Source organism: Aethalodelphis obliquidens, unplaced genomic scaffold (assembly GCF_003676395.1).
Source record: "Aethalodelphis obliquidens isolate GAN/ISIS:26980383/991018 unplaced genomic scaffold, ASM367639v1 scaffold80, whole genome shotgun sequence".
Taxonomy (NCBI): Eukaryota; Metazoa; Chordata; class Mammalia; order Artiodactyla; family Delphinidae; genus Aethalodelphis; species Aethalodelphis obliquidens.
The window spans coordinates 5575730-5592555 of NW_020838024.1; the positions used below are offsets into that span (position 1 = coordinate 5575730).

General features: G+C 34.8%; 1 protein-coding gene across 6 annotated transcripts in view; it reads left to right on the plus strand.

The window, feature by feature from the left end:
- The window catches only part of ZFR (zinc finger RNA binding protein), a 75678-nt gene that overhangs the window by 41911 nt on the left and 16941 nt on the right, over window positions 1–16826 (plus strand). For 3 of the 6 annotated variants that reach the window (XM_027092690.1, XM_027092692.1, XM_027092691.1), the window contains 6 exons: window positions 52–214; window positions 1497–1702; window positions 2461–2611; window positions 5186–5327; window positions 9945–10042; window positions 10907–11002. In XM_027092690.1, coding sequence (XP_026948491.1) covers window positions 52–214; window positions 1497–1702; window positions 2461–2611; window positions 5186–5327; window positions 9945–10042; window positions 10907–11002 — 856 coding nt within the window. Of the gene's footprint in view, window positions 1–51; window positions 215–1496; window positions 1703–2460; window positions 2612–5185; window positions 5328–7008; window positions 10043–10906; window positions 11003–16826 lie in introns of those variants that run through there. The other 3 variants (XR_003429923.1, XM_027092694.1, XM_027092693.1) reach the window with 2 other exon arrangements.

A 16826-nucleotide genomic window follows, 5' to 3' on the forward strand; every position in this document is an offset into this window, starting at 1 on the left:
CTTGGGTTGTATTTTTCTTATAGACTTACAGTATCATTCTCTATGTTTCAGACGTTATGAAGAGGACATGTACTGGAGAAGAATGGAGGAAGAACAGCATCATTGGGATGATCGCCGCCGAATGCCTGACGGAGGCTATCCTCATGGTCCCCCAGGCCCACTAGGCCTCCTGGGAGTCCGACCAGGCATGCCTCCTCAGCCGCAGGGGCCTGCAGTGAGTGTCCACTTTGTTTACATAGGGGGTGAAAGTGTAAGACTGGCTCAGCATTGGAAGATAGCAGTTTGGGGAGCTAATTTTTAGACCTAATAATATCCAAGTTCCAATATAAGTTTTTCATCTGATTTAGAATTTTCCCTCCTTTTATTACAGGTTCTCAACTTGTGTCCTTATTTATGAGGACTTCATAGAATTTCCATGCATCTTTCTTACTTTCACTATGAGTTAAGGGAGCAGAGCTTCTTTTGCCAACTCTTCTTTCACATAAGAGATTTTCTTGCCTTTGTTCTTTAGATTGTCAAGAACAACTAATTTTGAAGGCAGTTGCTTTGCTTTCAGAATTATTCTTATCTTCCCATTACCAGTGGTTTAGAGTCTTTTTTCCTTTTTCAAATTATGAAAAAAAACCTACCACTACTTCTAAATTAAGTGCAGGACAAGGGGTAAGTAAATGGTCCAAGATGAGCACACAGTGGATGTATTAGGAGAACTGTAGGCAAGAGCTGCATCTTGAGAGTTTGTGTTCTGTGGAAGCTAGATAAAAGAAGACATACTGGGCTTCCTTGGTGGCGCAGTGGTTGAGAGTCCACCTGCCGATGCAGGGGACACGGGTTCGTGCCCCGGTCCAGGAAGATCCCACATGCCGCGGAGCGGCTGGGCCCATGAGCCACGGCCGCTGAGCCTGCGTGTCCGGAGCCTGTGCTCCGCAATGGGAGAGGCCACAACAGTGAGAGGCCCACGTACTGCAAAAAAAAAGAAGACATACCTGGGTTATGAGGAATATTTCATATAAGTTCAGACTGCAGAAAACAAGATGTTTTTATTCTTTGTTCTGTTTTCTAGAGGGCACTTAGAAGGAAACAGCAACAAATTCCTGCTCTTAAACTATTCTTTCTCATTTGTCTTTCCATAGAATAAGTATTTGTGAAACTTGTTTTATTAAAAGCAAAACATTTCAGAATCGCTGGTTGTTAAAGTTGAGTAGAAAGTATTTTTATAACCTTAGATGGTGTGTATTATAATTTTACTTGTTTTGAGGCAAAGCATGCATATATACATAGATGCATACTCATTCTTGATAGTGTAACTTTCCATAGTTTACATGTTTGTTTTTACTGAGATGGAAAGAAGGGAAAAGATGGCTTTAAATGGACATTTTGCATAATTGACTTTTTTATTGAAAAGGTGTCACAAACATATGTATAGTTGAAAAATAATAATTTACTTTTGCTTGGGAAGCATTTTTTTTTAATGAAGTTATCTTTTTTGTCTTCTCCAGCCCTTACGTCGTCCTGACTCATCTGATGATCGATATGTAATGACAAAACATGCAACCATTTATCCAACTGAAGAGGAATTACAGGCAGTTCAGAAAATTGTTTCTATCACTGAACGTGCTTTAAAACTTGTTTCAGACAGCTTGTCTGAGCATGAGAAGAGCAAGAGCAAAGAGGGAGATGATAAGAAAGAGGGAGGTAAAGACAGGTGTGTTTTCAGAGTTTTTTACTTTTGTTTAATTTTGGTTTCCCTTATGTGGACTTCTTATACTTGAAATAAAAGTTACAAAGACTGAAAATTCTCTGTTGTCAGTCTACATGTGTTATGCTTGTGTTAGATATTTAATGTATTCAGCTGTTTTTTGCTGAAATGAAAAATAACAGAATTTCATACAGTCTCCAACCTTGTAATTTTACTCATTTTATTTAAATTTATATAAAACTATTTCAAGTCTGTTTTCAAAGCAGCCTTTATAGTTTTCAATTGCATTTAGCTGCGCTTCAGTTTTTATTTATCTGTTGCATCTGTTTACTCTTTGTTTTAGCAGCTTATTTTTCCTTAACACATTGACCCATAAGTGAATAAGCTCAAGCTTTAGCAACATCTTTCATATCAAGTTTGCATTATGATCTATAACTTTTCATTTTCCCCTTAACCATTTGGAAATATCTTTGTATATATTGAACATGACTTTTGTTCTAATTTGTAAAGTGAGACGCAGAAAAGTGTTAAATGGCCTTCGCGTTGCAGTTGTCCTTGTGAGAACTTATCTCTTGATTTATTAATTTATCCATATTTCTTATCTAAGTGAAGGACACTTCTAAAAATATTGAATGTTTTTATACTGTAGTTGATTGAGAATTTTAACGGTGTAAAAGTTATTTCACTTACTATTGTGTGTTGAGAGATTATCGTGGTTCTGGTTGAGAAGGGAAATGTCATAATATAACTTGATTTCACTGCAGAGCTTTAAAAGGAGTTTTGCGAGTGGGAGTATTGGCAAAAGGATTACTTCTCCGAGGAGATAGAAATGTCAACCTTGTTTTGCTGTGCTCAGAGAAACCTTCAAAGACATTATTAAGCCGTATTGCAGAAAACCTACCCAAGCAGCTTGCTGTAAGTATTATGGAAATGTTCATTTTTACCCCTTGTCTGGTTCAAAAGTTTTTGGCAGGACTAACTGTGCTTCAGCTTAATCTTAAGCCTGCCTTTAAAGTTTTGGTTTGACTTTCCGAATTGAATTTTTTCCTGATTGTACAAATTGGTAGAACTGTTTTCTACTTTGTCTTTTTAGGTTTTATAGTGCTCCTCTTTGGCATGAAGCCATCTTGCTAATTTATTTTAAAATATAAAATTGCAGCACATGTCCTCTTCCTGTTCTTTTTTCCAAGAGTTGAATCATTAAGAGATGAGACTTTAGGGAAAAAATGGGGGTTTTTTGTTTTGTTTTTTAAACAAAGCCCATGTATGTAAAGCAAGCTTAAATTTTTAGAATTCATGAACTTCTTGCCTATTTAGTTGAATATATGTTTTTAATAAAGTATAGTAACTAAAATAGAGACTCTTTCTGATTTGAATTTCCCCAGTTTTATTATGATTACTTTCAGTTTTCTATGTGTTATAGTCGTAGGTCTTAGCTCTCACTGTCTCTCTTCAGCAAATTGTGGCAATGCACAATTAGTAGAATATCCCCTTTTGGTCCTACAAAAAAAACTTTTTTAAGTTTGAATTTTTAAAATTTTTATATAGTATCTTGTCAGAATCACAGACTGGGATTTAAAATAAAGACTTCTTGAATAACTTAATGTATAAAACTTATTTAGATATTTGAAATCCAAGAATTGACATTTCATTGGTAATATGTATTCCACAGTAATGTCAGAATAAATAGTACCTGACCACAGCAGAGCAACCGATACCAAAAGGGATAGTGAAGCATGCTATTAAACTTGAGCTCTGGGCTTCCCTGGTGGCACAGTGGTTGAGAGTCCGCCTGCCGATGCAGGGGACACAGGTTCGTGCCCCGGTCCGGGAAGATCCCACAGGCCGTGGAGGGGCTGGGCCCGTGAGCCATGGCCGCTGAGCCTGCGCGTCCAGAGCCTGTGCTCCGCAATGGGAGAGGCCACAACAGTGAGCGGCCCGCGTACGGCAAAAAAAAAAAAACCTTGAGCTCTGACGACTGTGGCACTTACTGTTGTTTGCTTTATATTACCATTGTTCCAGATGTGAAGTTTCTTACTGTAGATTAGTCTTTTTAAGTATTAGGAGCCAAGAGAATTGTCATTGTGTGTCTACTTGTTACCCTTTGTTGACGCTGCTAGAGCAATGAAGGAGAGGAGACTCAGAAGAGGTTTGAGGACTTTGAAAAAATTATATAATTTGCGAGAAACATCTTGATCCTAAATTGTGGTGTTTAGTAAATCTACAAAGCAGGGGGGCTTCCCTGGTGGCGTGGTGGTTAAGAATCCACCTGCCAGTGCAGGGGACATGGGTTCGAGCCCTGGTCTGGGAAGATCCCATATGCTGCAGAGCAACTAAGCCCGTGCGCCACAACTACTCAGCCTGCGCTCTAGAGTCCGCAAGCCACGACTTCTGAGCCCGCATGTTGCAACTACTGAAGCCCACGCGCCTGGAGCCTGTGCTCTGCAGCAAGAGAAGCCACAGCAGTGAGAAGCCCTCACACCACAAGGAAGAATAGCCCCCACTCGCCGCAACTAGAGAAAGCCCGCGCGCAGCAATGAAGACCCAACACAGCCCCAAAAAACTACAAAGCAGAAAATACTATATCCTAACTAAATAATTAACAATTACACTAAAAGCAGCATACTCTTTCCAAATCATTCTATGTACTTACTGTACAAGTGGATAAGCAAGAGAAATAGAATTTATTATCATCATCATCATTGTCATAGTTAATGTTTATATAATTATTACTATGTACCAGGCACTGTTTTAAGTGCTTTATATAGTTAATTCATTTATTCTTCCAACAATCCTATAGGTTAGATAAAATTACTGTCCCTATTTTATAAAAACAGGTAAAGGGGAGTTAAATAATTTGCCCATCTTCATATCATTAGTAAAGTAGCAGAGCTAGGATTTGAACCTAGATACTGTGCTGTAAACAATCCGTGTAATTTCTGTGAGTCTTCATTTGTTCATATATACTGAGACTTATTTCATGTGTACTGAATTGCAGTGAATCCTGGTTTTTCTTCTGTTGATCAGGACTTTCTGCTCCCTGATAAAATGTAGATCTGTTGAGTTCACAGACAAGGTACACTGGGAATGTTTGAATTATGGCTCCTGTTAGTTTCAGATATCTATTTTAGTCTCATTCATATTCTGCAAGTACTTAACTACCCAAGATGCTATTAGGAAGGTACGGTAATAAATAGGGCAGTGTTTCTTTTATCCAAGAACTCATCATCTAAGAGAGACATACACACATACAAATAACTCATATGATACAAGTAATGGTAAATATTAGTTCAACAAAATTCTAAAAGGAAAGAGGAGCAAGAGATTTATAATATTTGCATGTATTACAAGGCTTCTTGGGGGAGTAATATATGATCTAGTCCTTATAAAATGGTTAAGGTAGTGAGAAAATGAAAGAGACATAGTGAAACTGCTTTGTTTGATAATGTTAAAAGGTCCATCTAATTTCCTGTACTCTTCATTACATAGGTTATAAGTCCTGAGAAGTATGACATAAAATGTGCAATTTCTGAAGCGGCAATAATTTTGAACTCATGTGTGGAACCCAAAATGCAAGTCACTATCACCCTGACGTCTCCAATTATTCGAGAAGAGAACATGAGGGAAGGAGGTTGGAAAGCCATTAAACATTCTACTTTCTATTAACTTTTTTTTTCCCATTTACCTACTCTTTAAGATGGCATTAAGCCCTAGAAGGCAACATGCTGGCATTACATATGAATTTGATAGATTTGACGTATATAGCAACCAGTTTTGCTTAAGATCATTTCCCAGATCTTTTATTAATGTCTTTTTAGCAATGTACGTTTATATAAAACACTCATGGTATTATTGATTTTCTTGATTTTTTTTTCTTTTCTTGCTAACCTCAGATTTCTGGAAAAAAAAAAAAGTTCAAAATTATTCTTACCAGCATAGTTGACCCATGAACAAATTAAAGAAATGTTGCTAGTGAGGGGCCACAAATTTAACTTCTGTTAAGTTCTTGTTCTTGTCTTAAAAAAAGACAAGAGAGTTCCATAAATAAAATTGGTTAAATATTCATAACACAGTTTAAGAGGCATTGTTATGTATGTAATCATGGATTTGGCTTGTCCTGAGGTAAATATTTCTGGTTCTCTGAGGTTGCTCTTTGGTTTGAAGCGTTTTCATAAATGCAGAGCATCCTAATGCACGTAGATTTGGGCATCTGACCCCACTATTATACTAGAGATATTGAAAACTAAATGGTGTTGGCATAGCTAGTGAGTTACAGCACAATTCAGGGTTTTTAAACTTACTTTACAATTGTAGAATATGAAATCCTGCTGGTGCCAGCAATGTTGCTTTAGGGACTATTGTGTAACATTTTCAAAGCTTCAAAAGCTTTTAAGCCAAAAAGCATGGTCAGTGTCTGCCGTATGTTGGTTCTGTTGTTTTATGGGTCAGATAAAATTTACTTTGTTTCCTTTCATGTTGTTTTTGTACATCTTAATTTGTTGATATGGAGTTATAGTCTACACTAATATTTCTTTGTGATACAGATAGAGGAGAAAAGAATACTTAATTTGTCTAATAGCATAAGTAGGCTCTCAATTACTGTCCCTTTAAATTTGTTTTCTTACAGCAAAGCAATTTTTTTTAAGGCACTGGGCTTTCCACAACCCAGGAAAAGATAATTTTTACTAAAAATGCGATCATTGGGAGACATGTCTAACTTTGCATACATTATATATACACGATATATCAGGACTTGTATGTTGTGTAAGCTTTGCATCTTAAAAATGGGTTTGTGTAGAGGATCTTTTATATGAGCATGAGTTTTCCCACTCAAGGTCTGGCTGTGGATATTGCTGGAAAAACAGTGTCTGAGTCAATCTGGTCAATTCATATGCAGCATATGACTCTTAGGATTTGAAAAAGAAATCTTCGAGATTATGTTATAAATAATAGTTGCTGTATTTCATATGAAATTATACTCATATAACCATTTAACTTTATTTCAGAGCACATCTTGTCCAGTCATATTTAGGCTTGCTTAAATTGGTGCAGTATCAAGTAATTTTATTTTGTTGCAAAAGTCTAAAGTTAATAGTATCATATTTCTAGTAGTCTTTAATAATCTATCCCTTCTAAAGGAAACAAAATTATATTTTTGTCTGACCCAGACTTGAGTTATTGTTCTGAATTTCATAAATATTATGGTGAGAGAAGTGGTCAGTCCAAAATTGAAAGATTTTACTTCAAGACACTGAGCTGAAAAGTTGGATGTGCAAAAAGTGTAGAAACATTGATAGTGTTCTTTGCTGCAGATAACTGCAGTAAATCATGTCTTTAGCTTCATTATGAAGATTGCTGCAGAATAACGGTATGTATTCTCTCTCACTGCAGCTCTGAATGCTCTGTGTCTTAAAATCATTTAAAGCCTATAGCTTGCTTTGGGGAGTTAGTACAGGGGTAAGGAAGGCTTTGCCGGAAGAGCACTTGTAAATCGTGAGACTGGCGACTTGCGCATAGTTGTGGTAGCCTCTTAATGCGTAATGGTCCTGTTTGATACCAAAAATTATTTAAAGGAGATGATTAAATTGCCCAAATAACTGTTAAACACATTACAGATCTATTTTATGTTACTGTGTTTGACAGTTAAACATTAAGTAAACATTTAATTGACTTGAAGCTTGAAATGTACAAAATGCTCTAACCCTTGCTACAGCGTCTCTTCTGTAGCAAGTCAAGTATTATGTGTGTTTTCTTCCACCTTTAGCTTATCAGGCCCGGTCCAAAGCCTTCTAGCAGAGGGAATTGATTCCTGTCAGGGGTTGCTGCCAAGACATCGGAAGGATTTTTGACCAAGGTTTTCAAAAGCTCAGTGTCACACCTGCCATTTGATTAAGGAGGGATTTTGGATGCAGAGTCTGGCATTTATTGTCCTTTGTGTGGCTGTTTTGTTTGTTTTGTCTTTGTCTCTCCTAGAATTGAGCAGTGTTCACACTAGTTTTTAAATTGTTGGGTGGATTACATATTTTACATAACCATGTTAATTTAAATTAATATATTCCCATTAACTTTTAATCATAAAATAGTGTGGACACAGCATGTCTTCTAACTGGTGATTAACCCCTTAAAATTTATGAAACACACTTTTGTAGGGTAAGAATTTGCTTTCTTTTAAATAAATTAACTGGTTTTGTTTTGTTAACTGGGTATTAGGAAGAAAGTATGATCTTAGTACAATATATCTAAGGGGTTAATCCACTTGAAATATAGAATGGGTGCAAAAATCCACACTCTAAATTTGCCAGAAATTTCCTACTTATAGCTCTTAAGTTGTTTTTAAATTGCAATAGGTGTCTTGGCATCTTTGAAATTATATCATTAATTTAAATTTCCAAAGTTATGAATGCTTGTGTGCAAAAGGAAAACTTTTCTTCCGTATTGGAGGAAATTAAAACATGAATTAACATTAAAAATTCAGAAACTTTTAGAAAGAGATTGCACATTATCACCTATTTGCATTTTAGCTTTAGCAGATAATGTAAATAAATAAGGGACATGGAAAGGGTTCTTCAGCATGTTCTGTAACCTTGCTTTGGGGAGTGGTTTTTTGTTGTTGTTGTTTCTTGCTTTTTTTTACTTCTTTAATTAGCTGTGCTTTCCTGTGTTCCTTTTCCTTCTCTCAGAATAGCCCATTTCTTATGTTCATTATACTTCTGGATTCAGTAGTTGGTTTTTCAGGTTTTGAGATTGTTTATTAGTTTTTAAAAATTACTACTATTTCTGACTTGATACTTTTCTTTTTAGTACCCACATTCCTCTTTCAGTGTTCATTTTCAGAATGCCACACAGTGTTCTTTGATTATCTGTAAAATTCCCTTCTAATATGTATTCTGAAAATTTGTGCCATCTGATTATGTAAGGAGTAGGAACTAAGAATAAAAAGCCCAGACAAGGGATGAAATTCTTTATTACTTTTTAAATATGCTTTTTAATATGTCATCTACGCAAAATAAGGACAGATATCTTTTAAGATTTCTGAATGCTCATATAAAAATAGACAAATAATTTGCCCAGCGTTGCTAGTACTCTTAAAGTAAAATCATCTTCATGTTTTCTTTTATCGTATATTTCATCTTTTGTCCCACATATTCATTTGGTGCCCTCAATGATTTATAAAATTATATCCTAAATGTCCCATAATTTTGGTGCTTTTTATCTAGAAGACTGTTTTCAGTAGCTTACTTGCCTGGTATGTAATTTTCCTATATTTAGAAAATATTTTAAAATCACCACAGTTGTGAATTAGATTGACTTATACCTATGAATAGTTTGATTAGCAAATTTGATTAGCAACTTTTATACACAGTTTACAGATATGTTTTAGATGAACGTAAAGCTGGCCTTTTATGAATGAAAAGTTAACTTCTTGTCCTGATTTAGGTTCAGATTTTCTTAAGTTTTATATAGCTCATTTATGTTTTAATACAATAATCTGATTAAAATCAGTTATTATAACTGACTTGCAACTTAAAAGATTCTACAGATATATCATCAAACCATTCTGCTTACTGCATCTGTTCTATTTCTATACTTATTCTATTTAACCATGCTAGTTCCTATTGCCCTTTTCTACTTTACTCATTGTTTCTCTCCAATTATTCTTTGAATTACTTCATGGGAACTTTGAATTTTAAAGGGCATTTCATATTCCCTTAATTCTTAAAGCTAAAATTCTCTTGTGGAAGAGAAGTCATTGAACTCTTAGAAATGCCTATTTTTGGCTCTTTATTTTTTTTCTATGATTATTACTTCATTGATCATCCCATATTTATTGTTAGTTCTTTGACATATTAGCCCCAGAATAACCTATGACCATTTAAAATACTGAACAAACTCAGTAGTTTATTGTACATTCTCATTTATTAAGGTGGATTTTTGTGTTCCCTTTTGTCTTGTCGTCTTTGTGCTGGTGCGCTGTGTCCAGTAATCCTTCCTTTTGATTTTATTTTGGTGGGTAGGGTTTATATTTGCAGAAATTATTTATTATATTTCTAAAATAAAGAGTTTAATTCTCATCTTGATCTTCATGTTAGATTATGTGAATTTGTTGAAAATAACTCCCTGGGTACTTTAAAGTGTTGACAGACTCTCAAATGGCTCATGTGACACTGATGCTACTTTAAGGAAGTGTCTTGCTCACCTGGTCAAACACCCATTCCTCACTGCATTTTGCCAATTCAATCCATTTTAGATGTAACCTCGGGTATGGTGAAAGACCCACCGGACGTCTTGGACAGGCAAAAATGCCTTGACGCTCTGGCTGCTCTACGCCACGCTAAGTGGTTCCAGGTTCGGAACATCATTTTACTTTTTTCTTGTAGCCTTATGAGAGAGTAGTTCAGTACAACATGTTTAACTGTGTTTAAACATTTCAAAAGATTGCCCAAGCAATACTATTTTAAATTAAATATCAGAAAATGTTAACATAGAAAGCTGGGTGTGAAGATCTGCATATTGCAGTTACTATTAATTTGACAATAAACTCAGGTTTTGGGGGTGTTTTGTAGTTTGGGTTTTTTTATTTTTATTTTTAGTGGCTATATTTAAAGTTGACTTGTTTAGGAACATCACAAGTTTGTGTACATATATTATATTCCATAAGGCTGCAGATTAACTTTGCTTTAAATAATGGAATATGTGTTTAAAGCTTTGTGTATAGTTTTAAGATTTTCCCCCCCTCTTTCTCTAAGTTAATAAGTGTAGGGAATGAAAGGTGAGGAAGCAGCTGTTTGGTTTAGTGACTTTGCAGTTATGCAAAGGCACAGAAAGGAAACCAAACAGATTTCCTTAATCTTTCAGTCCCTAGACAAACTTTTTAGCTCTTTACTTTTTCTTTTATTTCTAATGTAGGCAGACTTTTTTTTGAAGTTTACTGTTTTAAATGAACACAGGTCAAGGTTCACAGGGGATCAAGAACAATTATTCTTGTATAATCTGTTTACTTTGACCTAAAATATCAGCTTTTAAATACTAACCCTGGCATAAAATATTGCTGTAAATGGCAGCTCATTGAATCCAATTTTAAGCGTGGTTATTTTTGTTTTATTTTTATCTGAGCTTCCATTGAACAGTGGTATTTTAACTTTTTTTTCATCAAGGGATACTTTCAGTATTTCTAAGATTAATTCAGTTGGTTTTTGTGTTGCTCTCAAGGCTAGAGCTAATGGTCTGCAGTCCTGTGTGATTATCATACGTATTCTTCGGGACCTCTGTCAGCGAGTTCCAACTTGGTCTGATTTTCCAAGCTGGGTGAGTAATATGTAATTGTATGGTGTGAAAAATAAACATATAGGAAATATTTATGCAGTTTTTTAATAGACTCATCTTACATCTAATTATCAACTTTCTTTTCATTTCCTAAATGTAGTTTTTTTCTTCTAGTGAGAAATCCTGGGGTCTTAATTTTCTGAGAATTCCACTTGATTTTCTTTCTGTATTTTCCTCTCTTTTTTTTTTTAACTCTTCTCACAGTGTTTATTACTTTCTTTAAAATAGGACCGATTATGAGTTGTACATACATAAAGGTACAAAGAAAACTAAAAATGAGCTATTAATCTACCTATGCAAGGTTTTGTTGACATTTTAACAAAATAATTTAAAAGGAATTTTTAAGATTTAGAAATATACATTATTCAAAAATGCATAAAATTAGGAAATTCGAATAATGCAGAAAGGCATGAAGTAGAAATGAAAGCCTTCTCGTCATTTAAAGGCAAGCCATCTTGACACAGTTTGTTGTGATTTTTTTCCTAGGGGAAAAAATGCATGCATATATATCGCGTATGTTCCTTTTTTAAAAAAATATTTATTTGTTTGGTTGTGCTGGGTCTTAGTTGTGGCAAGCGGGCTCCTTAGTTGGGGCTTGCCGGCTCCTTAGTTGCAGCACACCAGCTCCTTAGTTGCGTCACGTGGACTCCTTAATTGTGGCGTGTGAACTCTTAGTTGCAACATGCATGTGGGATCTAGTTCCCTGACCAGGGATCGAACCCAGGCCCCCTGCATTGGGAGCATGGAGTTTTAACCACTGCGCCACCAAGGAAGTCCCATGTATGTTCCTATTATTATTTATGTACATAAATCCCTTTGATATTGAACCGTTTGGGTTCCTACAAGAATTCAGATAGAGAGGGATTCATTCAGAAGTATAACTGAAACTACTGATTCCAGAGTTGGGTTAGAGAGAGTTGAATAGCCAGGGTTATCTTAATTCTTTTTTTTAACACTGGAGTGGGTCATGCTGTTTACATTGTTTGCATCTTTCTCAACAAAATGCATCTTGGAGCTCTTTGAGAGCTGTATTGACTATATGGTGTTGCCTTTGTATGGATATGCAGTATTTTATTTAACTGGTATCCATTTAATGGACAGTTGCATTGTTTGCAGTCTTTTGCTATTAAATTTTCATTGTATTGTTATCAGGCTTTTATGAGTATTATATACATGTGATAAATGGCTAGGGTCAATTGCTATAGAATTCCAAGGTCAAAGGACATGTGTTGATTGTTACCGGAAAGGTAGATCATTTAAAACTTCCAAAAATTGTTGAACTGATCATTTCCTTCACACCCTCGCTAACTTTGGGATATCATCACGCTTCTTTAACATGATAGGTAAAAAAAACGGTGTCTCATTTTTTATTTAGATTTCTTTATGTGATTATTGGCATTTGTAATTCTTTTTCTCTTAACTGCCAGTTCCTTTATTATTCGTTTTCTCAATTTATAACTCTATAAGAAATTAACTCTTATCTGTATTAAAAAATAAGTTTTTCCAGTTGTTCATCTGCTTTTCAACTTAATTTTTGCTGTTTTATAAAAGCTTTAAAATCTTTGCAAATTTTAATCCATTAATGTTTTATGACTTAACGGTTTTATTTCTGCTTATAAGATTCTTTCATATTTTAGGTTATAAATTATTCACACATGCTTTCTTCTAGAGCTTTTTTTCCCCCCATCATATGATATTTTCTACAGATGATTGCTTGCTTGTTTATTTAGTTCTTTAGTCGTAATACATAGCAAACCTCCTGGAAGGATGTATTTCATATTACAACAGTGGTTATCTCTCAGTAGTGAGTAGTGAGATTGGTAGAGATCTGTAATGTTTGGATTTTACTAGGATGAAATATATATTTTATTACTTGTATAATTAAAAATTAATTTAAAAATCATACATGGATTAAAGGTGGATCCAGCTATATGTTTTTCCAGACCAATTACCAATTATTCCAGTACCATTTAACATTTTATTTAGTAGTGATGTTTGTTCTCCCAACCCCCACTTTGAAATATCACCATTATCATAAACCAGTGGTTCTCAGCCACCATCAGTTTTGCCCTCTAGGGGACATTTGGCAATGTTTGGGGATAACTTTGGTTGTCAAAACTGGTTATCAGTAGCACTGAGGAAGAGAAACCCTGTCACAAACCAAAGTTCCTTTTTTGCAGGCCTACTTCTGCAGCCCTCTTTCATTGCTCGGTCTTTTCTAGTACCAAACTCTTTTAATTTTTAAAGCTTCATAGTGTGTTTTAAAATGCTGATAGTCCTCTTCATCAGAAGTCTTCCCTCTTCATTCTCTGCTATTCATTATAAACACCATCTTACACAGAAGATTTTTTGGGGGGTGGTGCTTTTCTCATGCTTCTTTTTCTGAAAGAACTTGACTACTGTTTTGTTCAGTTTCTCCGGTTCTCTTGATGATTTTTAAGTAGCACTGTATTGAATTAATAATTGGTGGAATGTCATCACTTTTATAATACTGACTCTTCTTTATGGGATGTCCTACTTATTGGAATGAATGTTACACACTTATTTAGAGTTGAATGGGTTCTGAGCATAGTTGTTTGTACCTAGGTATTTATCTTCTAGAGTTTTTTAAAATACCATTTTCTGGTTATTGTTTATATATATTAAATATATTAATTTTGTAACCCACCACCTGACTGCATTCCTTTATTTGTAGTAATTTTTTTCATGTGATTCTCTTGGCTTGGAATCATATCTACCAATCTCTTTCCTAATTTAGTTGGTTGATACTCCTAGAATAATTATGGAATAAAAGAAATAATACTTTACATGCACGTTATGTTTTAATTGCTTTGGAAATGTTTCTAGTATGTAAAGTCTGTTAAGCATGGTGGTATAGCCTTTTATTTGAGATCCTTATTTCTTTGTAATGTTAGAAATGTCAACCCTCTCTTAGTTTACTAAGTAATTTTGAATCAGGAATGTAAATTGAACTTTATCGATAATTTTTCAAGGTTTCTTGACATGAATGTATAGTTTTTCTCCTTCACCCTGTTAATATTGTATATTTACAAATATATCTACTGATATTGAGCTACCTTTGCATTCCAGAGATGGATTCTCCTATATTTGAGAATAATCTCAATGAACTGTTAAGTTCTGTTTGCTGATAGTCTATTTAGGAATTTTGCAGTGACATAAAGGAAATTTTTGTGGTTTTATTTTTGTCTTCTTTGTTAGATTTAGGATCAATAATACACTAACTCTATAAGAATAACTTAGAAGCTTTCGTTCTTTCTCTAAACTCTGAAACAGTTTTTAGAAGCATCAAAACTATGTTTTTTGGGACTTCCCTGGTGATCCAGTGGTAAAGAATCCGCCTTACAATGCAGGGGACACAGGTTCAATCTCTGGTCAGGGAACTAAGATCCCACATGCCGCAGGACAACTAAGCCCATGAGCCACAACTACTGAGCTTGCACGCCTCAACTAGAAAGCCCACGTGCCTCAACTAAGACCCAGCACAGCCCAAAAATAAATATATATATATATATATATATATATAGTTTTTTAAAAAACTTTTTTGATAATTTATAAAATTCATGTGACATCATCAGTCATTTATAAAAGGGGTCACGCTTTCTTGGTTTCTTTTATTGTGATTAATTGGTTTGTTTAGTTTTTCTTTCTCTTGGGGTAATTTTTGGCAACTTATCTTTTCCTAGAAAAATTGACCAATTCAGCCAGATAACTCACATTTTTAGACTTTTAAAAATACCTGTAGCATCTTTTTTATTTTAATTCTTTGATTAGACTAGCCAGTAATAGCAGTTGCTATATAGGAACAAAATAGCAAATGGGTGTTCAGTATTTATTTGTGATGAGAATTCACTGAATTCTTAATAGATTTTAAATATAAAAATTTATGAGCATTATATAACTTTAAATTTTTTAAATGTTGAAAAATATAAGCATTATGCATTATCATTTTACTTCCTGATTCCTTCAACTTCAGTCCCTTCAACCCAGGTGCCCTTGAGGCTATTTCTGTTGTAGTAAGTCTAAGCTTCAGTACTTTCGAGACTGAACTCTCAGGCCACTCCTGGGCTACTCTTGGAGTTTGGAAGTCCAACACTACAGATGGCCCTTTGCCTACACCTAACTTTTCCTCTTTATCAGAGCCATAAACTTCAAGGGACCCTCTCTCCTTTGAGGGTGCAGAGATCTAAGAACTGAGTGGAAGAGAGGATGCACAGGTGAAAGGAACTGAGGGAAGATAGGCCATGACAGGGTAATGATGGGAGAATCAGGGAGGGCAAACAAAGCTGCTGGACGATCTTTGAAATCATGTACATATAACATAAAATACACAAGTATTTTAGTAGGTTAAAGCACACCAAAATGTCAGTATTTTGACATTTGAAAATCTCTCCTAGTATTATATTCTTTAGGCAGTAGTTTATCCAATTTATTATTTTTTTCCTCCCCTCAAAGAGCCAGCTCCTTGGATTTAGCTGCCAGATCTGCCATTTTCCTTCTTAAGTAATTCATTAATTTTTTACTTCATCTCTAATTTTCTATTTTCCTTGGGTTTATTTTTGTTCTTTTACAAACTTCATGAGTTGGATACTTGTTTCATTCACTCACTCTTTAATTATAGAGGTTTTAAAGCTGTAGTTTAAGGCTGGACATAGGTTTTGGCCATATATACATGTATATATATATATACGTGTGTGTGTGTGTGTATAATATTTTTTCTTTTTTTTCTATGCAGTCCGAAATTCATTTGAATATTGTCTTTAAGCCAGGAGTAGTTTTGAGGGAATTTTTTAATTCTACATGACTGAAGAAGAGTTGCTTTTGTAAATAACTTCTAGTTTTTATAGCATATAAAAATAATGCAATAAATATATTCTACTATTTGCAACTTTGGAAATTTAAAGTTTTCTTTGTGGTCTCATATGTACAGTTTTTGTGAAGTGTGGGCACTTAAAAAATGTGTTCTCAGCAAGGTATAGCATTTAATATATATCCCTTAGTTCAACTTCATCAATTCTGTTCATACATTCTATCTCTTTTGCTTCATATTTTTTGTCTACTTTATCTGTCCATGGACTGACAAAGATAAATTAAAGTCTGGTATTTTGTTGTGTTTTCTACAGTTCTTTATTGTTTTGTTGCAGTAGTATTTTGGACATAGACATTTAATACAACTATGTCGTAATTGTGAATTTGAGCCTTTTGCCATTATAAAGGCCATTTAATTAATACTTTCTGCTATTAGTTAATAAGCCTTGTCCATTTATTAATATCAAAACTCTAGCTTTGGGCTTCCCTGGTGGCGCAGTGGTTGAGAGTCCGCCTGCCGATGCAGGCGACACAGGTTCGTGCCCCGGTCCGGGAAGATCCCACATGCCGTGGAGTGGCTGGGCCCTTGAGCCATGGCCGTTGAGCCTGCGCGTCCAGAGCCTGTGCTCCGCAACAGAAGAGGCCACAACAGTTAGAGGCCCACATACTGCAAAAAAAAAAAACTCTAGCTTTAAAGAAAAGAATTACAACTAACTTACAAATTATGTTAGTTTCAGGTGTACAACATAGTGATTTGATATTTTTATACATTATGAAATGATTACTGAAATAATGACCAGTTATGATTTGTTACCAAAGTTATTACAGTATTATTGATCATATTCCCTATGTGCACTTACCTCCCCTCTAACTTACTTACCTTAAAGCTGGAAGTTTGTACCTCTAAATCCCCTTCACTTATTTTGTCTGTACCCCCAGCCTCCTAAACTCTAGCTTTTTATATTAACATTTGTCTGGT